This window comes from Seriola dumerili, unplaced genomic scaffold (assembly GCF_002260705.1).
Source record: "Seriola dumerili isolate Sdu_G_001 unplaced genomic scaffold, Sdu_1.0 BDQW01000200.1, whole genome shotgun sequence".
Lineage (NCBI taxonomy): Eukaryota > Metazoa > Chordata > Actinopteri > Carangiformes > Carangidae > Seriola > Seriola dumerili.
In genome coordinates this window covers 666,641-691,276 of record NW_019174455.1, presented here as the reverse complement: position 1 = coordinate 691,276, position 24,636 = coordinate 666,641, and the positions used below count along the sequence as shown (strand labels likewise).

The window sequence follows — 24,636 nt, the reverse complement described above, 5'->3', positions numbered from 1 at the left end:
GCTTTATGCATAAGCAGAGCCTTAATGCCACCTAGTGCTAGCGTTACTCCCTCTGTGCTTTCTTCCAGTGCAGTTCCAACAATATCCATGAATGACCATGGCACATACTGGGTCTGTCCCTGTGCCTTAGTTATTATGGGGCACTTGAGTTTAGCTTTATCTTGTTCTTGTTTGTCCTCTTGCTCCCCTTCTTCCCTTCTGTATTCTGGACATTGTTTTGCGGGGATTTTCTCCTCCCATTCGTCTTCCACTTCTCAAGTGCATGGGTGATGGTTCTGACATTTCTCTTATATGGTGTATTTGGCGGTCTATTAAATTTGACAGTTTTCCTTGAACACTGTCTAATTGTTGACTTGTTTCAGCGAGGGATTCTTCTGATATCATGACACGTGGTTTCCATCTGTGTCTCTTGTGCTGTCCTTAGAATATCATTTACAGTTTGGCTCCTTTCCAATCTGCTTCCAGGTCTATATTGTCCACGTTCTTGGCGTTTCCCTGTTTCCTGTTGTGCTCTTGTTTGGGTCACTGTCATTACTAGTTGACCTTTGACCTCTTTCAGTTGTTGCATTTTGCTTTCCCTGAATGCATACGTCCTTCTCTGACACCTCAGCTTGTTCCACCACTTGCTGCTATTTTCATCTATCTATCATCTCTGTCTCCCTCTGACCTTTCTTCTTCATCTTGGGATGTATCTCCTTCAGACTCATCATCCTCAGTTTCTGTCATTATTTCTTCTTGTTTGTCTTTAACTCTTCTGCCCTGCTTGTTCATTCCATGTCACTGTGAACTTCCCCTGCAGCTCACCTTTTATTTTCTGTTTCTCATTTTCCTGTTGTGAGAATATGGTGGTGGTCTGCCAGGCCATGGTGGGGCAGTAGGCTGCTGTTCTTGTTTTTTTATTTTTTCCTTCTCACTCTCTCCTCCTGTTTCTCTTCATCTTTTAACAACCTCACCACATTTAACCCGGTACACCACTATTTCAACACACATTCTCTTTAATCTGCGAATAAACCACACTATTGTTTTCTGTGCGTCTGTATAAGGCTGATATTCACCCTACTTCATGGCTTATCTCACTCAGAGGCTTATAGTGATAACCACATCAACCCCTCCAAAAGGTTAGAAGCCAGCAGTCAATACACCCATTTAGCAGCATTTGATCAAACTCATTCACTCTTTCTGCTCCATGATGAGACATAGTACACATATTACACTTTAGACACACATTGAACATACTTGCATTCAACTATGTTCACCAGTGACTTTAATCTATTCAGTTTTAGTAGCATTAGACTTGGTGACTGTATTTAAATTTTAACATTTTTCATGCTTTATGTCTCATTCATTTTACAATAATTTTGACTAGGTTCTTTGGGGAAGAGACATTCTGATTTACCTTGCCTGGGCGGAGACCTGTACTCAGACACAATCAGAATTTGCAGAAATTAAAAAGGCTCTGCCTACCTCTGAGTTTTTTGTGGCCACTGGCGGTCTGAGATGCAGGCTGATCCTCCCAGGCAGGGGTCCTCGGGCTTCTGTCTCTCCGGGCTGGCTCGCCAATTTATGTTGGAGAAAAAAGTCCAGGTCCAGGCCAGAGTGTAATTCTAGACCTCGTCACCAACACTTAACAAAACTAAACTTCTACTTAGTCAAAAAAAAGACTCAAAAAGAAGTCACTGGAGATGGTCAGAGTCCAATGCAATAGAAGGTATTCTTTCACAAGAACTAAAGTGAAATCATAGTGCAGAGTCCAGTGCAATCATATATAGTTAAGTCATTCCTCCTTAGGTGGGTTCTCCACATATTGTATAAAGCAAACCTATTAACGCCAGGGGAACAATGGTGTCCAGCCCCGCGTGCAATTTCCCCAAACCAGGCATACCAGGGCATAGTGCTGGTGCCAGGTGTCCATAAGTCTCCTCTCTATCCCCAACCTGGGCCTTGCTACGGCTGCTTCTCCAACACCATTGCTCCCAGGGCCTTTCAGACCATTTAAAAAAAATGATTCCCTCCAGGTTCCATTCTACAACAAACTTACCTTCAATGCATAGTATATTTTTGTGAAAATTTACTACAAGTCTGACAGTAGCAGTGTCACAATTCAGGAGTCTCATCCTTCAGTCACAACGGCAAGACCAGACCTACCCATTTCAAAGGCTCCTTCAAATGTGTCCTTCTTTTCCCGGACCAAGAAGGCTCCAACAGATGGATCCTTCATGGTCTAGCCTGTCCCAAGATTTACTGCACACCAGTAATGAAAATAATATGGCACTGACACTGACAGAGAGCCTGAGGGATACACTGTTAAATGTAGGTACTGTTTCAGCTAAGCTCACAGCTCACAGTACAACTGTTAAAACCTCAGGTGTTTGTGAAAAAAAGTTATGTGTTGTCAAGGTTATGACAGTAGTTATTTGTCTGTGTGGAACACACCTTCCAGGACTTTCCAGGACTGATGGGACTTATGGTACTATGTTGGAGCAGATGTATATGATAGCTTGTTCATGCAGCAGGAGATCTGGATGCTGTGGTGACACAGGATGTTTCCTTCAGTCATCATGTGACTTCTGACAACAACTTGTGATAGGGCGCTGTCTTCAATCAGCACACAGAGTGTGACAGGACACATCCTCACTGATAACACCAGACATGTGAACTGTTCACAGGCTCATTTATTCACCGTGTGTTGGACGTACATGGTAATTGGATGGAGACAAATATAAGACATGAAGTGAGCTCAACCTTCAGAGGCACATAAGAAAATAACTTTACATACAAAGAGACATTTAGAGCTGCACCTTCATACATCAGCCAGGAATTCAGTTAAGAAGACCATCATGTAACATGAGTAAACACACCACATGTTAAGGCACTGGTACTGGGTATGAGACCTTCCTCTCTGCAGCCTATTTTATCATCAACATAAAAGACAATGTGTGTTTCCTACAGCGAGAGCAGGTGACTACAGCTTTAAGGTGGAAATGTTAGTTATGATTGAATCTGATGTTCAACAGTCCCAAGTTGTTAGATTATTAAACAACTTGTCATGATTTAGAGGATTGTTACGAGGCTCCTACACACTCTTCATTTTCTAATTCAACACTGTTTTGAGAAGGATTAAAGGACTCGATGTGACTGATCATAAAGGCGTTTGTGTTTTTCAGTTAGCTGGATTTGGCACAAGGTCATGTTCATGTTCATGTTATAATGTAAATAAAATGTCCAGGACTCTTCTCACAGGGTTTTAGATGAAATCTTGACTGCTGGTTTAAAACCAGATCAGTCATAAGGAAGAACAATGAAATAGAGTGAGTAAAATTGAAAATATAGTGATCAGTTAATTCATATAGACGACATGTTGTTTCCAGAGTAAACTGTTTACCAGCAGCAGTGTCAGGGCTAAGAGGCTCCTTTAGCTCTCAGCTTGGACAGCAGCATTTCATTCTTCCGACACTCCTGGAGAAAAGAAAAACATTACGTCATCATCATCATCATCAGTCACCAAGGCCAACAGATTCATGTTATGATACACCTTTACTCTCATCAGTTAACCAATAATTTATAGTAGATTTCTGACGACACTGTAATTTGATTTTTTTATGTCTTAATATCTGCCACTCGTGTTTCCATACATCGGCCTGTCTGATATCCAACCACTTTGATCACACACATGTATCAGTGTTGGCGTGTACGGCAGCTGATTAGTGACAAGAAGCTGCAGGACAGAAATGACACAGATGTGTTTTTGTCTCCATTTCAGTGTGTCCTGCAGAGAGCACTAACAGCTGTAACTGTCCCACTCAGGACATAATCCTGGTCCCAGATTTGCAGGGATCCCAGTGTTTGTTCATGTTACAAGTTTCTGATAAAGCAATATCTAACCATGTGTGGTGATCTGTGTTTTGGTCTTTAAACTACAATCAGAACAAATGGCATCAGTAACCGAAATGTGTGTATTCTTAAAAATACTTTAGTTTTTTAAAACCTTTTTCAACCTTTGCAAACTTTTGGAACTTTCTGGTCATTTTTGCAGACTTCTTTTATGCTGATCCTACAAATTAGGAATAATTGTCTAGATTATTAAGTACACCTACAGTAGCTAAAACCACTGGAGTCTGATTCAGCAGTCTGAAATTAAATTCTCATGTTGAAAGTTATAATAGTAGTATAATAGTTTTTTTGTTCATTGGCTTTTATGGTCATTTTAGAGGCTGTAGTTTGTGTTATTGTGTTACAATGAGGTGTTTTTAATATTTTGTAACAATTAGGGAACCTGGTACAATCAGTTAATCAGTCTATACTCAATGGTTGTATACTTCTTCTATTCTAACTGTGTTCTCTAAAAGTCTGACTTTAAACTGCTTCCTATCAACACCTCTCAGCTGTCAGGTAACTTCATCCATAACTAATGAAGGTGTTAGGTCACCTCTTTAAAGTCCTTGACGGTTTTGAAGTAGAGCCTCCTCTTGTCGAGCAGCTCCAGGTATTCATCGTTCAGCTGATCTCTCCTCATCTTGTTCTCCTGCTTCTTCTTCTCCATCTGGAAAAGTAAAGAGTTATCAAAGGTGTTGTAGCAGCTTCTGTTGTATAGCTGGAATGACTGTTGAATGGACTCAGCCTCTGGATAATTCTGCTTGATGAGGCTGTGAAACTTGACTCATCGTTTGATCTCTCTCAGTTTGACTTGTGCTCAGCAGTGTCACCATGTGCCCAGATCTCAGCAGGTAACACAGTGAGGACAGTTTGATCATAACCACAAAAGAAATGGTCAAACGTATGAAAATAAACTGCAACAGAGTAGAGTTTTACCTTGATGCGGCTCTGTTTGATTCCTTCCACTATTTGCTCCATCTGCCTGAGGAACTGCTCCTTGGCTGCTACAGATGACATGGCCCTGGACAACAGCACAGGAAATCACTGACAGACCAGGTGAAAACACACCTGTAGTCTCTACTGTACTATCACATCATACACCTCAGTGGGTCACATCACAAACATAAACAGGTCAGCATATGTACACTTACTGCTGGAAGTTGTCATGAATGGAGTTCAGCAGATTCACCTACAGAGTTAAAAGCACATGTTCTGATCATTAACATTAACAATGTACTGATGTAACTGTTTGTAACCTTAACTGTCTGCTGTGATTTTCACCTTCAATTTGTTTATTAACTGTATCAATATTTAAACTGTTTTGCTAAAACTAGAGAAGTTTAAATTGAAAGCCACATTTTAACTTTGCATAATTCCTACCTGTCTGTCTGCTGTGGTCACTCACCTCCTTCTCCAGATAAACTTTCTTGTCGTCCAAAGTGTTGTACAGAGTGAAGAACTGCTTGGTCTCTTTGTGTGTGGCAGAAACTGAATGAGAAGACACAGAATGAACAGAGATTGTCTTTGTACCTGGTTTGTTGGCGTTATTTGTTGTCAGTCATTTCTGATTGGACAATGCCACAGTGAGAGTGCTTACATGTTCACTAGTATCCTGGTTATGTTTTCTGAATGTACAAAGCTTATCTTGGTTTCAGAAATATGGATATCTACCTGGATTACTCCTACAGAATCATCTTAGAGAATCTCAGATGGTGAGATATCCATGTTCCATGTGAAGACCACATGCTGAATATAATCAAAAACAGGATAAGGCTCAAAGACAGGACCCAAGTGCTCATGTAAACACACTCAGTGTTCTTCAAGCACAAACTCTGATTGGAACAGATACAGAGCAGGAACCCACCTTGGCTGTAGAGTTCAATGAATCTCTTCTGGTACTGGGTCAACTCGGCCCGGCTCGGGACCTCATCGATCTTCCTGTGCAGGATGGCGATCTCACGGTTCCGGCGAGCCTGAACAGAGAGAGGAGGAGTCCTGAGTGATCCAGCTGGAGGAGCAGAGTGTCACTGAGATTCCTCACCCAACATCTGGATCATAAAGAGGAGCTCTGAGGGTATTCATGACTCTTATCTTTCATTACATGACTAATGGAATAACACATGTGCTGCTAGTTTTCCTGGAGTCCAGTATCTGAACTGACCCAGGTAACTGGTTTCTGGAAATACTGGAAACTTTCTCTTAAATCAATTATGTCCATTGTAATGGAGGTTTCTCCCAGAGGTCGACGACTGAACCAGTGTAAGTAGTAAATGCAGTAGGTTTAAGTCTAATCAGCGGTGGAGGAGGTCATCAGCCTAACTGTTTGAATTCTGAATAATTTAGGATTTAGCTTCTTTTCTAATGTAAAATGATTTTCTTCTGGTTTTGGACTGTTGGTCAGAATAAATACAAGACATCTGAAGACGTCACCTTTGGCTCTCAGAATGTGTGATGGGCAGTAGTGAAAGTCCTTCTTTAAAAATATTACTTAAACCTGTATTATTTTATTATTATTATGTATATCTGTGGGCTGGACAATAAGATGTAAACAGACCTTTGACATGTTGAGTTTATGGTGTTGATATTACTGTTAAAATCCAGCTACAGCAGAGAAGCCCTGACTGACAGCCCGAGAGGATCTAATCTTTCTCAGGTACTGTGATATTTTTTAAATTGGCCTGGTTTTACTGGAGGGAGAACCCTATGAGAACCCCAGTGGGGGTTGTGGCAGACAAAGCGCTGGTTTTGGTCTGAGAGGCCGGTGGTCTAGTGTGGCATCCAGTGGCAGTGACGGTGGTGTACAGAACCTTTAAGTATCAAAAGTAAAGTTACTCATTATGCTGAATGCTCACAGTGCTGTGCTATACATTTTATTTCAGACTGTTATTACTGAGGAATTATCATGTGAGGAGCATTAGAAGTTGAAATAATTGAACTATTTTACAAACAGCTCTGTAGATTCATCTTCAATAATGCATCATATTTTATGTGTTGTGTATAAAATCTTAACCCCAGTAACAACTGCTGTCAGATGCAAGAAGTGAAATAAATTTAAATATTTCCCTTTGAAATGTGGTGGGGTAGAGGTTTAAATATATATCAATTTATATAATATATGGTAGTGTGTTATCTGCTGCTGTGATCTCACTGCCTCTCAGAGATCATTTCCATATAATCTTGTGTTGTAAGAAGTCATTACCATGAGCAGACGGATCTTCTGTAGTTTCTCTCTGTCTGTGTCGTACTGTTTCTCGATCAGCTGGTTCCTCTCCTGAGAAAAGAGACAGAGGAGGAGGAAGAGGTGGAGGAGGATGAGTGCATTTAAAACAAAGTGATGTGACTGTTGGGTCATTCTCAGGGAGGGAAGACGACTCACAATCTTAAGTGTATTTTATACTGTATTAGATGGATGCTAAGACATAAAATGTGTTAGACAGTGAATATAGACTATAATTCCAAATAGATTAAGTGCTGAATCTTCAGACCCCTTTACTTTTTCTAATGTTCTTATGTTTCAGCCTCATGACGAAATCATTTAAATTAATTTTTACCCTCAATGATTTACACTCAATTCCGAATAATGACAAAATGAAAACAGAAGACTGTCAAGCGGAGGCAGACCATACGCATGTGTTTTGGAAATGTCAAAAGATGGAGGGATATTGGGAGGGAGTCTGGAATGTGCTGAGGGAGATACTGGGATATGAGATACCAAAGACTTGTTTGGTATTATATCTGGGGAACATTCCACAAGAGGAGGTACAAGGAGGAGATAAATACCTGGTGAAAGTATTATTGGGGGATAGCAGGAAGGCAATTACAAGGGCCTGGTATAAGGTAGACCCACCTACTAGGGAACAGTGGCTGAGTATTGTGGAGGAGATTTATGATATGGAGAGGTTCACACATACCTTGAGAATGTGGGAGGAACAGTTTAGAGGGAAATGGGAGAAATGGAATTATTACAGAAGGGGCGAGGGTGATACCACTAGTAATTATAGTAATGGCCACTGAACAGGACAGAATTGTTGCATTGTGACTGAATGGAAGGACCTATAAGCTACTAATGGAAGTGTTTTTCTTTTGTTGTTTGTTTTTTTGTGTATTATTGTAATTAAATGAGAAAATCCAAATAAAAATTAAAGTTTAAAAAAGAAAACAGAAGACTGGCTGAAGAGGCTGTAATCAATGCCAAAGCTGTTTCAACTAAGTGAAACTGTCTGAATTCTTATGTCAATTTGATATGTCAGTTTATCCTTTTAAATACATTTGCAAAACATTTCTAAAATTCTGTTTTCACCATGTGATTATGTTGCGTTGAGTGTAGACTGATTAGGGGGAATTAATTTAATGATTTCAGAATAAGGCTGCAACATAACAACATGAGAAACAGTGAAGAGTCTGAAGACTTCCTGAATGAACTGTATGTACCGTCTCCTCCTCTGTATCCTGTCCTGATGCCATCTTCAGCTCCTCAATGCTCTGCTGCAGGCGGCTCATCTCCTCCTGGACACAACATCACACAGTAAAGAGAACATTAACAACAACTCACTGTCACACAGGATTTACAATCTCACTCTCTACTCATACACTGTACCCACACACTGTACCCACACACTGTACCCACACACACACACACACACACACACACACACACACACACACACACACACACACACACACACACACACACTTTGGAGAAGGATTAACAGGATCTATAATCACTGTGTGTGTTGATGTACTCACTCTGCAGTGTGTGCGGAACTCCTGCTCCTGCTGCTTCAGGTTGTCATTCATTGTCACCAGAGCTCTCAGCTTCTCCAACAAGCTGTTCAACAGAACAAAACTCTCACATCAGTCAAAGGTCACATGTTTCCAGTGCCCAGGAGCAACAATGAGGGCAGAACTCTCTGTTTTCTCAAATTTGGATGATTTGACTTCATTCAGTAAAATGGCAGCAGGCAAACGTATTATTCATTCATCTTGCCAGACTGTGAGCTATAGAGTGCTACAGGGATGATGTATTTTCGTAGACCAACTCGAAAGTTAGCATGACCCTGGTTCACAAAAAGTCAATGGGATATTTCCACTGATTTTGTTATAACAGATATTTTTGCCCATCAATGTATACTCAATAATCCATTTTCTCAATCTAAGAATTAAACCTAAAACACAGTAAAGAGTTTAAACACTGATGGGGTCTGAAGACTTTCTGAAGCCACTCTGGGTGATGTTATTCTCTTCAGTGTCATTAAGAAGAAAACATCCTTCATATTAAGTGAGAACCATCTGTGGTGTTCACACTGTACCTGTGATATGTTTAGAAATGAATAATTATATTTATGGCAGAATGAAACCAATACATCACAAACCTCTGCATGTGTGTTGATTATTGTCAGACACTAAACCAGCTTCTTCATGTGTTAATGTCAGCAGCTGGGCAGGTGTTAAAGGTTTACTACACTGTACTGGGACAGAGCCTATGGTTCCTGTCAGGTGCCACTAGAGGCCAGTAAAGGTCTCACTGCTAAACTGACAAACACAAAGAGGCAGCAGAGCTACAGATTTCTCTCAGGTTTTTGATTGTAACTGAAGAAGTTATTAGTATTAAACGCCTTTATTTATCCGGCTTATTTATGCGGTCTTTATTGCAGCTGTCACACAGACCTGGGGGCTTAAATGTGAGTTCTTCTCTACTCAATAAAATTAAATAGTATAATGACTTTAATAGATTCATACATATTTCTTCCTGATACCAGGTTGTTCTCCTCTCATACAAATGCCCGAAGCATAATTGCTGTTTTTTTAATCACTGGTTTGTTTGTTGATCTTATGACCTACAGTATATCCAACAGATGTATATGAAGTCACTTATATCTACAGCTACATCATTGTTTTTTAATTCCTGTGATTTTTTTTTTGTAGATCTAAAGTCAGGATGCAGGTTTCATGGGGTGAAGGAGAAATCAGTAGACTCACCCAGTGTCAGCCTGCTTCTCCATCTCCCCTAAAGACTTCAGCTGGTTCTCCAGTTTCTCTGAGAGCTCTGTAGCCTGAAGAGAAACACAAACCCCTGTTTTAGACTTTTTCACAGAAACTTAGTTCCCTCTTAGGAAACATTCCCAGTGATTTATTCATTATATAATCTCTTATTGTCACTGTTTTCACATAATTCCTGATCATCATTTCATCAATGTTGTTTTGTCACAGCTATGAGTCAGACTGAAGACTTCTGTCAGGAAAAAGGTTGTAAATATCTTAGCCCTGTCTTACCTCCATCAGTTTAGCTTTGGCCTCCTCACAGCCGGTCTTCACCTCTGCATGTTTGGCTTGTAGCTGCCAAAACACATATAAAAACGTATTACTGACAGTTATGACATCACCGCTGTAGATCATACGAAACTTCATTTTTTTGATTAAATAAAGACAAGGAGATTATATCATGATGGTCCACATTATATCCTGATGGGGGTGGAGCAGTAATTGTATACCACTGGATTACTTTAATTAGATCAATAACTGACCAACTCTATAGAGTTCAGACCAGTAGAAGGCTCAGTGTGGTAGGGCTGCATGAAATGCTTATTTTTATTGTTGAAATCAGTTAATCAGTTTGTCCCCTTTAATGTGTCCATATCGAGTCCTTTCAGGTAAATGAATGCTCACTGTGTGCAGTGTGTCTGCTCTGTGGGAATCAATGTGTGTGAGTGTATCTGATGACAGTTGGTTTCTGCCATCAACATGTTTCTTGTGTGTCTTTTCACAGTAACTGTGGTTGTAACACTGTGTTGACACAGTGGAGAGACAATATGGTGTGAGTGACTGCAGCAGACCTCCTCCAGCTGTTTAGTCTTCTGCTGGATCTGTTTGCTGAGCGAGGCGACGGCCCTGCGGTGCTGCTGCAGCGGGCCGTAGCGCTCTGATCGCTCCTCTGAGGTCAGCTCTGACTGCTGTAGACACATGGGATATATGTTACAACACAGATATAATAGATATAAAGATATGACAGTTATAGAAAAGAAGGTTTTTATCCAGTATAGGCTTCTAGAACAGGCTTGGTTTTGTTTTGAAACACCTCTGCAAATGTCAGAAGCAGGAACCAATATACTTTGAATTTATAACCCTCCCTTATGTTTCACCCCAATAACCTGTTGAAACATAAATGGATTCTCTACTGGTGCTCTAGCTGCTTCCCTCTGATCTTGGACAGTAGGAAACTGTTTCTACTGCTACTTTAAACAAAATTAAGTCACACGTTTTCACTTGTAATTCCATTTTTCCCTTTTTCAGTAATTGTTATGAAAGTATGGGAAAGTGGAACCAGTTGCATCAGTAATCACAGAGAAGGTGTGTTGTTGACTGGAAGAAGAACACAGTTAGTACATGTGGATCACCATTTACACTGTGGATGGGCCAGATTGTGCAAAAATAAACACACTTGAGTATGACTGTACTAGGGATGATGTATGACAATGACATCACTGATAGCTGATGTTGCTAATCTTAAGAGGATATTTGGCTTGTTTAAACATTACCATATTAACTTATTGATGCAATTTCACAAGGTGATGATAGGACAATCTGACTATGGATAAGATCGCTCAACCCTATGCTATACATACATTTGAAGACTGAATTGCGATGCTACACAGAGGCGACGTGTCAATTAGCCAGGTACCGGTGCAGAAGCCCCTCAGTCGCTTGTAGGTTTTCTGTATCACTCACCTTCTCAGCGTACTCAGAGGCGATCTGTTTGATCTCCTTAGACTGCAGCCCCACAATCTGACCCACTGCACTTGCCGTCAGCTTCCCCTGCAGGAGGACACATCAGTGATGCAAAAACCTTCAATTACCAGGGCCAAACTTTAAGGTCACAGGTTAAATTCAATAGAGGGTGTAATAACTAACAAATGATTTTTAAAAATGATTTATAAATAAACACTAGTACCATAGTATAGAGATACATGTTTATATTGTTGCATTGACCAAGACTTAGGTAACACAAGAGAGGAACTGAGGAGATGAACAGGCTCCAGACGTGGAGTGAAAGTAAAGTAAAAAAGTAAAATACTACTTTCATTTACATATAGACTATGTTTGTTTTTTAAGCCACACTGAGTGGTTAGTCAATGTTTCCTTAGAGTATTTGTATTTATAAATATTAATACATTCAAATTAATTGTGTCATAATATTTCTGCATATATATATATACATACGTATCTAGTCTCAGACCTTTGGATCCTACTGTACCTTCTTCACAAAATAAAGTGGTGCTGTCTTTTTTCAAGCTCCAGAATTAAAGTGACTAGTTTTTCCTCAAAAACTGGAGCAGCCTGGGAGGCAGCAGACGGCACAGATATGGAATTAACTGTTTGTGTCTGTAGCAGAACTGGTCTGAGAAGACCTGCATGGACTTGGCTCTGTGGGACATCGGACATGTGCCTGAACTGAAGTGTTCTACCATCGAGGACATTGCTGCCCTTTCTGAGAGGGAACAATGCTAACGCAATGTTAGCTAAGCACACACCAAACACACAGGCAGCCTGGTGACTTTTCTGTGATTGTTTTTATGCACATTACTCAATGCACACTACGATTAAGACGTTAGACTTCACTAGAGCCTACAGTATGATCATGTCCAGTTCATTCATTTTCAATCCAACTGCAATATCCAGACAAATACAGAATTATCCTACGTTTCTTCAGTTACTGTAACTTATTGATTTCTCATTAAAAAAAAGTAAAATTCAGTCATTTTCATAGTATTGATAAAAAGGAACAAAGAATCTGCACCTTAAAGAAATACATCAAAATACACCTCAGCTCTACTATGTGACCCTACATACTCACTATACTCTGCAATATTCATGTTAGCATTACTTCTGATTATTGTTTCATAAGATACTGTTTTGCTGTATTTCTTTCATGATGCACAGTTTATGATCCACTGTGTTTTGAGGGAGTGGACCTCAGGAGGAGCATCCGCTGTGGCAGAAGATCATAAATAAACCAATCTCTAAAAACTGAGTTAAAAGTTCATAGCTCTGACAACTGACTGAACAAAACAATCCTGAGACTAGAGAAAACACTGAAGACAGAGGGGCTGTGGGATATTAATATTAGTCTAAGATTAGTCTGTAAAGTTAATGTGTTGATACAACTCTAATGAGTTGGCAACAGACAGAGAACAGGTTTGTTTACCTCTTCATTCACCATAGCAGCCATGCTAGTCATCAGGGTTTTGATCCGCATCTAGAGAAAGAAACAGCTGCGTTAGTTTCTATACTGTATCATGCTCATGTTTATGTTTTGCATGATTTGAGATCAGACACAGAATTACCTGCAATAAATAATTTGATTTTTCAATAAATCTTTACTCTTTCACTGTTTATATTTTTCTTGCATTTCCGTACTTGGATGCATTTCTGTATATATTTGCCGTCCATGTATAACTCAGTACAAACAGTGCTCACCTCCTCTGCTGCCTGCAGATCCTCTTCCTCTGACACCTCTGCCATCCCAGGAGGAGCCAGCTGAGAGCCATTGGCCTGCAAAGCCTTCCCATCATCCACCTGGACAACAGAATACAGGATGTGGAAGCTAAAGAAACTGAACAGTACAGAAAGACTTAAATCTAACTTCTTCTCTGCAGATCTTTGTGCTGACAATGCCAGTGTGTTGGTCTAAATGAGGTACAGAAATTCAGCAGTGTATCTCACTGTACTGTGCTGTACAGGCCGGCTTGCATAATAACTGATGACAGGAAATTAACTTCTCTCTGCAGAGTCACTCTGAGTAACAGAAAACTGTTCTTTATTAACACCTACCTTGTCTTGTTTGGACTGTTTGCTGAATCCATATCGCCTGCAGAAAAAACAAAACAAAAAACTGCTGTGACATCATAAAGATGAGAAAGTAAAGTAGGCCTAAGCTTCATCCGTCTTCAAATACACCATGCCACATTACACCATCAGCACATCAAATGGCAGAGATCTCAGGGGAGGAATGTCTGATTAAATAAAAAAATACAAAGTGCATCAGAGCAGCACCACATCCATCATGCTGAAAGCACAGTGGAACCTCTTACAGTGATCACAACTGTCTGGGTCAAACTGATTCATATAAGCAGATGATTATGACAGTTTTTTTTCCTCTCCTTTAGTTCTCATGCAGATTAGAGTCTAATTGACATTTGTATATTTATTACATGAATATGAAGTAATGAAATAAACTGCTTTTCTATTTACTGATTTAAAGATAAATAACACAAACAGCTATGTGGTCCTCTGCTGCTCTGAGACCAGTCTGAACAGTCAGAGTGAAACATCACACTCCACTCAGGTAACATACCTGCTGCTGTGAGAGAGGGGACGATAATTACACTGTAAAATTCTGAAAACACAAACAGAGCCACCCACCCCCACCGCCCTTCCCCACACACACACACACACACACACACACACACACACAATCAGGTGTTTGGTCACAGTAACCATGATCACTATAAGAGGTTTCCACTGAATGTGAGAACTAACATTCTCTGAGCAACTGTTCAACCACAAAACAAAGTGCTGTGAGAAGAAACTTGCAGAAGAAGAAGGCTTCACATGTACAGTACTTACAGAAGGAAATCTGACACTCTAGTACAGAGGTGGAGATGGATGGATGGACGGATGAGAAAACAATGTCAGACAGATAAGAAACCATACATGATGTGTGGTTCAGGACTACGACAGCACATGACTGGGCTTCAGATAAAAGGACAAGGCAGGGACAAAGAGAATGATCATGAACACTTCGGAAAAAGAAATGTTTCTCATCAACTGTTGCTACAAATTAAAAATATAAAGCAACATGTTAACATTATTACCAGCTACGAAAGCGGATCACATACAGTGCAAAAGTATTCACCCCCTTGGCATTTTTCCTGTTTTCTTGCCTTATAACCTGGAATTAAAATTGATTTTTGGGGGGTTTGTGCCATTTGATTTACACAACATGCCCACCAAGTTGAAGACGCAGAATTTTTTTATTGTGAAACAAACAAAAAAATAAGACAAAAAAATCTGAAAACTTGAGTGTGCATGACTATTCAAACTCCCAAAGTCAATACTTTGTAGAGCCACCTTTTGCAGCAATTACAGCTGCAAGTCTCTGGCTTGGGGTGTGTCTATATAAGCTTAGCACATCTAGCCACTGGGATTTTTGCCCTTTCTTTGTGGTGGCATATTCTCTCCATTTAAAAAAAAAAAAGGATTTAATGGTGCTCCATGGGATGTTCAAAGTTTGGGATATTTTTTTTTTTATAACCCAGACCTGATCAGTCCTTCTCCACAACTTTGTCCCTGACCTGTTTAGAGAGCTCCTTGGTCTTCATGGTGCCGCTTGCTTACAGTAGTGGTGTTGCAGACTCTGGGGCCTGGAGGAACTTGCGTATATATAGTGAGATCATGTGACTGATCATGTGACAGTTGATTGCATACAGGTGGACTTTATTTAACTAATTAAGTGCTAAGGTAGTTACTAGGGTAATTGTTAGGGGTTTCATAGCAAATGGGGTGAATACATATGCAAACACCACTTTTCAGTTTGTTTGTTTTTTTTCATTTCACTTCACCAATTTGGACTATTTTCTGTAGGTCCATTACATAAAATCTAAATCTTTTTAAATTGCAGGTTTTAAGGCAAAAACACCAAGGAGGTGAATACTTTTGCAAGGCATTGTATTGTCATGCTGTGACTCACTGTGATTCTTATGTTGTATTTATTGTCTGATGCTTGTGTGGTTACTGCTGACTGTACAACAACTTTCCCCTATCCTTGATCTTTGATCACTAACCCCTGATGTTGACAGGGGTGACAGCTGGTGTAATCCCATTGCAAGATGGTCTCTAGTTATATGTGAAATTGGTTTGAATGTCCTGCCGCAATCACTTCAAGCTGTTTGTAATGCTCAGTTTTTATTTTACTGATCATTATTATTATTTCATGAGCTGTGTTAAATACAGAAACTGGACAGTGGAGTGTCTGGGTGTGGCTGTAAATTTATAATGTGTAACTTTTCCTCATTAAAATATCTAAAATCAACTAGACCTATGTTCAATATGTTGAGTTGTTTTCAGGTTAACTACTAAACGGGAGGTGACCTTTAACTCTTTTGAGGCTCTTATACTGAAATCTTCTTCATCAGATAAGATTAGCCCTCTCCAGGATGACAGACTGTGACCATTTCATCTTGTGGTGCTTTATAGACCACCCGGCCCTTATCCACAGTTTTTAGAAGAATTTGGTGAAATTATCTCAGGTCTTGTCACTGACACTGACAACATTCTAATTATTGGTAACTTTAATATTCACTTGAATAAGGCCTGGGATCCTCTAAGTAAAGCCTTTCAAGCAATTATTGACACTTGTGGTTTCACCCAGTTTGTGGCTAAACCAACTCACTGCAATGGCAACACTCTAGACTTGATCCTATCCCGTGGAATTGAGGTATCTAGTCTGACTGTCTCTCTCGTCACTTCTGCAATCTCTGATCACTTTTTATCAAGTTTGCAGAACACTAACCTGTCCTCACATTAGTAGCTCAAATGTATTTACCACACGACACATTGGTCCAGCAACTGTAGTTGCTCTTGCTGAGAAACTACCGGAGGCCCTTGCTACTTATCTGACAGAACCGGTGCGTCTCCTATACTAACACTATATCGACATACTCTCCTGGGAAATATGGAGTACCCCAGGGCTCTGTTCTTGGCCCTCTGCTTTTCTCTCTCTATATTTCACCTCTTGGTAAAATTATTTGCAGTCATGGAATTCATTTCCATTGTTATGCTGATGATACTCAGCTGTATGTGCCTATAAAGGCTGATGATTCCTCTCAGATTACAAATTTAGAGGTCTATTTGTCTGCTGTGAAAAGCTGGATGTCTCATAATTTTTTGCTCCTAAATTCAGAAAAAACTGAGATGCTGGTTGTTTGCCCGACCCGACATAGACACCAGTCAAAAATCTGGGTGTCACTTTCGATTTTTCCCTCTCTTTCTTCACACATTAAAGATATCACCAAGACTTTCTTTTCTCGCTAAGACTGATACTGAAATCTTAATTCATGCTTTTGTTTCATCTACACTTGATTATTGTAACGTTTTGCTTTCTGGCCTGCCACATGCTCATATTAAGTCTTTAAATGGTTCAGAATGCCGCAGCTAGAATTGTTACTAAATCCAGAAATATGACCACATTAGACCAATTTTAGCCTCCCTTCATTGGCTTCCTGCCCATATCAGATCAGACTTTAAGGTGCTTTGGATTGCATATAAGGTTCTAAATGGACTTGCTCCTTCATACCTGTCTGATCTGCTTAAACCTTGTACTCCATTTCAGGCTCTCTGTTACCAGAATTTAGGGCTCCTGTCAGTTCCCAGAGTTAAAAAGACGTCTGCTGGCTGCAGAACCTTTTCCTATCGGGCCCTGACTCCGTTCAGACTTTCAAATCGAAACTTAAAACGTATTTTTATGTCTTACCTTTCAGCTCGCTTCTTATTCTTTTACAAACTCAGGCTCTGTACCTGTTGCCATTCTACCACTGGCAGGTGGGCCTCAGTCTCAATAAATCAGTAAACTCAGTACAGTATAGTCCAGGTTGTCCTGCTGACGAGATCACTGTTAACTTTCTGAAAATCACTGCATCATTCTAACCGGTTGTTTTTTCCCTCAAGCACATGAAGCGCCCAGGCTGTGTGCCTCTCTCTCTTCCTTCTCCTTCTCTATCTCCTTCCTGTTACTCTCCTGAGCAGCTGTCCAAAATCAAACCCTTACAGTTAAGAAGCTGGAACCAAGATGATTTGAAAAATAAACTCATTCAAAAATCATTAGTAGTATGTTTATCACTGTCCCTGGTACTCTAGATAATCCTCAGTGAAGACTCCTAAGTCATCTTCAATGGAACTACTTCATAAAGAAGAAACACTTTTAATACATGTTGTTTGTGTATTATCCAGAGGACTGGAGATAGTGACTCTGCAGAGACATGCTACTGTTTTTTGAAAATGTTTTGTTGTTGTTGTCTGCATTAGCTTACAGTACATCTTTGCCAATAGCTTTGTAACAACAATAATTATTGCAGTGCATGTAAAACAGGTTTGAACATGTCTGAACTGATGGACTGCTGTAGCTGTTCAAGTTGGCATCACGCTAAAGCTTAATGTAATGAGGATGAGACTGAGAATTTGTGGTGTATGGTCAAAGACTACTCACAAAGTTTAAACTCTTGATAAAGATGGAGGAGATGCAAATAAATGTCAGTAATAAGTCAAATAAAGTGCAAGGAGTGCTTCTTGGGTGTGGAAAAAAGTGTCCCTCTGGGGACCTAAATGGGGGGGGGTCTAAATCATTCTGGATTCTTGGCAAAATCTGAGGCACTCAAGAGGGTGGTGATTTACTAAGCCTTTATTTTCTCATGGCTTCATTACAACAATAAAAACATGTCGACGCGTTTCAGCCATTAGGCCTTCATCAGGTCAAGGATAAAATGGCAACCTTTGGGCTCTTCCATTTATAAGGAAGCATTAGTCACATGATCAGAATGGACAGAGAAGTTGTGACATGATAGGTCCAGGCGGTCATATGGCAGACTATCTTCAATCTGCAGGTTGTGGTCACATGGTCAGCATGAACAGGAATAGTCCACCTAATTTCTCATATTATTTGCCAGAAACACAAGTCTATCAACATGATCCAGATGAAATTCGGCCCTCTTTTTATTAACAATATTACCTGCCGATGGTCTGATGCGCTTATAGAGACTGTAGCCTACACTTCCAACAGGTCATTACAGCTCGAAACCACACACAAACCCACACACGAAATCTTACCTGCCATATTCCAGCAGGGTGGCGTGAACCCTGGACTCCTCGTCCAGCAGCTGTCCTGCATCCCTCTGTCTCCGGTATTTCCTCTGTGGTTTGTACACTTTCTGGAAAACACCACAGTGTCTCCAAACATAAATAATTCAAGCCATAATTTAATCATTTAATATAATATAATTAAAGAAACACATCAGAAACTACTTGTCATTATTGCTGTTGAACATATAAACTGTGATCTTAATATTTATGTATGTTTGTGCTTTCTTACTTTGTTATTTGGGGAGTTACATAATTCATTTAATGTATGTACAGTTGTGTCAGGAAATATTCAGGCCCCTTCACATCTTGCACAAATATTAATATGATGTCGATTTAACTTCAACTGGATAAAACTGAACAGGAATGTCTCTGCATTCCTCAGGAGGAGCTGGAGGTCTGTACCACCCTTCTCCGCCTGCTGCCACTGAGGCCTTAGGTGTTCCCAGACCAGGCCCAAGTGTATCCCAGGGTCTCCTACCAGTTGGACGTGCACAGAATACCTCTAATGGAAGGCAACCAGAACGCATCCTGATCAGATATCAGCAAAGGGGTCTGAATACTTCACGCCACAGTAATGCCTGATTAACTCACCAGTACGTCCAGAACTGCCTTCACAGCCTGGTCTTTCCTCTGGAGAAACTCTTCGTCCTAGAACAAAAGGTTTCATCTTATGTAGAGGACAGGTCATGCAGTATAGACTAATGACACTTTGGTTTATATGTTAAACTACAGCTGAAGATTACTACCACACACCTGCAACATACTGCTACATGAATGTGTTGATATAGTACATTTCTGATTTCTGACTCTTTTAGTTCAGATGCTTTTCTGCTGATGTGGAGGCATTTCCACAAAAACTTAAAGGCACTGATGAAAAAATACACATGGTAAGTTCAAATATGAAGCAGTCACTATTTTCTCTTTCTTACTGTCTCATAATGTTGTCATTTTGAATTGTTTTAGTAGTATCGCATCATGTTTCTCAGACACTCAAACATCTGAATTAGTCATAATTTTGACATAGAATTCCATTTCTAACCTAATATCTAATAATGTGGAATGAATATTTTATCGTTTCGATTTTTGTTTTGACGTTAGACTTCCTTATCATAACTCACTATGACTCTCATATTTTACCTTGTCTGTTTTTATTGTTTGTCATTCATAGAAATTCATTGTTTTTCTTTTCCTGGCCCAAACATATGACATACTGTATATGATAATATGGATTTCGAAGCATGTGTTGGTATTAGAGGAGAACATATCCATCTTTGTGTTTTTGGTCATTTCCTGAGGGTAATTTATGCGTTATTCCTAACAACTCACATTTTCAGGCGACTTAGAACCAATATTTGGTACTACCTACATTTTCAGATCAACCAATCTATAAAAACTATCATTGTTCCAGGATTCAAATAACTCTGTAATCATACCAGAGAACAGTAAAGAGCTGCATTGATTAGGTCAAACAGCGATTTATCTCATTGTCTCAGAGTCATCCATCATCTGGATGTAACTCCAGCAGCCACCACAGCCACCCTCTGGCTCTGTGACTGACAGGTGCTCTTACCTCTGGGAGGCTGTGGGTCTTCTGGAACTGTGAAATGGAGTACGCCCTCACATAGTCGCCCATCTCTTCCCTTGTTTCTATGGCTCGCTTCACCAGCCACTGGCAGGAGAAACCACACAGCTGATCAGACACAAGGGTAAATAACACCACACAGGACAGAAGCACCCCAGCTAACCCTGTTATTCATGTGCAAAACAGCACATGAAAGCAGCTTGTTTATGAGCCAACACTGAGGTCTCTCTGTAAGCAAACGTGGAAATCACAGATCACAACCAAAAACTTATCAGCTGATACTATTTTCATCCAAATTTGACAAACAGAAAAAGAGCTTTTCTCTAACTGAAGGGAAAACACATTGAAGTCAAACCACCACCAAACACACACCAGCACATTACTTTGACTTCATCATTATAACTGTTTTAAATGCACCATGTAAAAGATTCTACATATTAATATGGACAGAGTCTCAGTTTGTGATGAATGCCCTTACTTGTATCACGGGAAAAATGTGGATGAAATCCAGCCCTTGAATTTGATGAGGTTCCAGACGATGAGGACACTTCATCTTCGGTAGAACAGAAACTATTTTCTCTGTCAGGGCTCTGCACGGAGACAGAAAACACTTATCACTGTTAGAATATTATCTGCAATAAATCAAGTTATTAAACTGTTTGCAAAACCAACTGAAACTAAATTAAATTACTATGGAGTCACAATAGATGGAGCTTTCAGGTGATTTATGTTCAATTTGCAAACATTTTGCTTTTTGTTATTTCATAACTGGCGTACCTGTGTGTGGAAAGTAATTCTAATATGTTATAAAGAGTAAAAATAAGAAAGGTAAGAACATCCCCTGCTTGTCACATTACTTTAATAACTCATTAACAATAGATTTTACAGAGTAAACTGGGGATGTGGACAAAATTGTCTATTTGTGAGTTTTTTTCTGCTGCTGAATGTGATTTTTTGTCAGGAGCAGGTGGGTCACTTGACAAGAGCTTCAGCCATCATTGTGTTTTCAAGACAAGAGGTTATAATACGTCCTCTAAGCAGCTACGTCTTCAGGACAGACTGGAGGCTACAGCCTATCTGAAAGTGAGGAGACGAGCCAGGGCTAGCTGGTTAGTATGCTAACTTCAGTAGAAGAAAAGACGTGATAGAGACAAGAGTTAACATTGGTTTGTTTCCACTCCTGGAAACAGATATTGGTGAGTAAATGAATTTTGATGTAAATTAAATGCTGAACTCCTGTTTCTTCTAGATGGGTAAGTAAACAGCTACTAATGCTAATGATGTAGCAATAGCAAAACTTAGAGATAGCTCCTTGAAACAAATTGATAAATACAGAATATCCTAGTAAATGATCCCTTTCACCTCTGACATCTAAATCATGAATCTGAATCATAGCAGTATGATGTTAGTAGGAAAAGAAATGGAAGCAGATACTAATCATCAGCTGGAGTCATCCAACTGAGGTGGTGTTACTCCATCACAGTACTTCATGTGGGACAAAACAAAACCACTCACATCTTCTGACCAATGGTCGAGTTCTCTTGGAAGAGAAGATCCACATCAATGTCAAAGTTACATGTGGTGATACACCAGGTCATACCCCCCACCACCTGAGGAAGAGAGGAAGAGGAGATACTGAGAGAGGATGGAGAAGATGAGCTGAGTGAGGGTGGAGGACATGAGCTGAGTGAGGAGGAAACGAGTTGAATGAGGGTGGAGGAGACGAGCTGAATGAGGGTGGAGGAAACGAGCTGGGTGAGGGTGGAGGAGACGAGCTGAGTGAGGAGGAAACAAGCTGAATGAGGGTGGAGGAAACGAGCTGGGTAAGGGTGGAGGAGACGAGCTGGTTGAGGGTATAGAGGAGACGAGCTGGGTGAAGGTGGAGGAAACGAGCTAAGTGAGGGTGGAGGAAACGAGCTGAAAGAGGGTGGAGGAAACGAGGTGAGTGAGGGTGGAGGAGACGAGCTGGGTGAGGGTGGAGGAGACGAGCTGAGTGAGGGTGGAGGAGATGAGCTGGGTGAGGGTGGAGGAGACGAGCTGAGTGAGGGTCGAAACGAGCTCAGTGAGGAGGAAACGAGCTGAGTGAGGGTGAAGGAGACGAGCTGAGTGAGGGTGAAGGAGACGAGCTGAGTGAGGGTATGGAGGAAACGAGCTGAGTGAGGGTGGAGGAGACGAGCTGGGTGAGGGTATAGAGGAGACGAGCTGGGTGAGGGTGGATGTGTTCTGTCACTTGGACTGTTTTACGTGGACTGAAGTTCCAGTCTACCAGGTGGTATCAGAGTCAACTGAGCAGTAGGAACGGATCAGGGGGTTTTCCTGGAGCCTGGTGGGACCAGCACAAAGCTCAGATCCAGACTACCTTATCAAACGGAGACAGTCCTTTGATCCTGGCTCTGAAGTAGCCAGCTGCCAGCAGCAGCTCCAGGATCTCTGCCAGCTTGACGCTCTGCTCTTCATCCTCTCTCGTTTCCACCTGAGAGCCAAACACACAATATCATCATCTGTAGAAAACAAAATCTCCCCCCGGCTGCTGAAGTGCTCTGGAGCAAAGCCATGACTGCCCTTCAGCTGCATGAACATGTTTTTAAATCAGTTAGCTTTAATCTCTATCTAGGTCAGGAGGCGAGAATATTTCTGTCTCCTGTCAGACGGTCACTGACACTCCAGATGGTTCTCTTGAACCCGCTGCTGAGACGTTCAAAACATTTAATTTCGGCCGTTAGCGGCTAGCGTCCACCGTTAGCTAACATCGTCCATGTTGTCTGTTGACAAACATTTACTGTTTAACAGCGAAATCCTCCTGCTCTGTTAAAACGGATCTAAACGACCTGTACCTGGATCAGGTTTCCTTCCTGGTCGTACTGGGCGCCGATTTTCGACCCAGTTCTCACCCTGTGGAAAACAGACGTAGCCGTCGCCATGTTGATATCAACAGTTGTTGATGACAGGTCACATGACTGCGTCATATGACCCTGCAGGTCCTCAGTGCTGCATAGTTTAGAGGAATTTACAGAGTATATTAACTTGTAAATGAACTTGTAAATACTAAAATGAGAATAATAATAAATCTGTCAAAGTGTGTGGTGAACTGTTTACAGAGGAATGATTTGATAACTTATGACATGGGTTTCTCTATAGTTTTACAGTAGTTAATTACCTCATTATGTTTTTGTTGCTTTTTAAATTGTATTGTAATTATTTTTCTTTTTAATATTTTCTCATTGCTTTTATTTTTATTGTAATTCTTACTTTTGACTCCACAACAATGTTGAGCACATGTCATGTGCTCATGTGTCATGTGTAACCTATTGATTGTATATTTGAATGGTTTTCAGTAAAGATTGAGTCAGTGCTGCAGAGTGCTGCAGGTTTCAGAACTCACAGCTGCAGCTCTCTGTTCACTCCTGAAGAATAAATCTTTATCTTAGCTGCTGTTTAAAAAAATTGTAACAAGGACACCAGAAATCAACCATTTCCCTGAAATAAAAAATAAATAAAGCCAAGTAAAAATATAAATAACTATTACAAAATAAAGCTTCTTGACTACATTAATGCAATATATAATTTGGGGTTTAAATTGCAATGCATTATTGTGTAATTAGAAATACTTTATATAGGCTACTGCTGGGTACCATCATTCTTTATCTGATTTTATGTTTCATTAATAACGTGAATCAGAACTGAAACAAGTGACTAAAGCTGTGAAATAAATACAGTAGATGGAACATAGAATATTTCCCACTGGAATGTGGTGGAACATAAAGTAATGTACAAGTACCCCAAAACTGTAGATAGTACAGTACTTGTGTAAATGTTACATTCCAGTGGTGGGTATAGGCAAGAAGCTTTATTTTGTAATTGTTATTTGTATTTTTAGCTTTACCCATAAACTTAACTTAAGTTTTGTACTTTTACTTAAGTAAAGTTTTTGAATACAGGACCTTTAGTTGTGGATTAATTGTTTTCTTGCTACCCTCCACCTCTGAAGACATATTTCTTTCTTTCTCTTCTTTTTTATAATGCTGGACACTCTTCTGTGCCTTCTTGGATTCTTTGTCTACAAATCTACACCAAACCAAAGAGGATATTGTTATAGTAAACTTTTTTTTAATTTCTGGAAGAATGTGCATTGTACTAGAAAAGCGCCAAAAACAAACCTGATTTAGGAAAAAATATGTTTTTTATGAAAAGCAGCACATAGAAATGAATTAGCTGATGAATGTGGAATAGAAGAAGTGAACTATTAGTCAGAATTAAGATGCTGACAGACG

At 40.1% G+C, this 24,636-nt stretch overlaps 1 protein-coding gene across 3 annotated transcripts; it reads right to left on the bottom strand.

Moving 5' to 3' along the window:
• Nucleotides 1–2,652: 2,652 nt before the first annotated feature.
• ccdc93 (coiled-coil domain containing 93) lies at nucleotides 2,653–23,299 on the bottom strand. 3 transcript variants are annotated; one of them, XM_022753909.1, is made up of 24 exons: nucleotides 23,200–23,299; nucleotides 22,725–22,838; nucleotides 21,881–21,975; nucleotides 20,844–20,955; nucleotides 20,354–20,452; nucleotides 19,375–19,431; nucleotides 18,751–18,851; nucleotides 13,702–13,738; nucleotides 13,348–13,446; nucleotides 13,076–13,126; nucleotides 11,599–11,685; nucleotides 10,707–10,823; nucleotides 10,147–10,209; nucleotides 9,853–9,926; nucleotides 8,620–8,701; nucleotides 8,305–8,379; nucleotides 7,073–7,144; nucleotides 5,738–5,846; nucleotides 5,279–5,361; nucleotides 5,025–5,062; nucleotides 4,810–4,894; nucleotides 4,427–4,540; nucleotides 3,383–3,456; nucleotides 2,653–3,260 (listed from the first exon to the last, which is right to left on the bottom strand). In XM_022753909.1, exons 1-23 carry the CDS (start codon nucleotides 23,284–23,286, stop codon nucleotides 3,400–3,402), a joined length of 1,908 nt encoding a protein of 635 aa, XP_022609630.1. In that variant the 5' UTR covers nucleotides 23,287–23,299; the 3' UTR covers nucleotides 2,653–3,260; nucleotides 3,383–3,399. The 3 variants fall into 3 exon arrangements, with proteins under 3 accessions (XP_022609630.1, XP_022609629.1, XP_022609631.1); XM_022753908.1 differs by having other exon boundaries at nucleotides 2,653–3,456; XM_022753910.1 differs by having other exon boundaries at nucleotides 2,653–3,456; nucleotides 10,707–10,820.
• Between the last annotated feature and the right edge of the window lie 1,337 nt (nucleotides 23,300–24,636).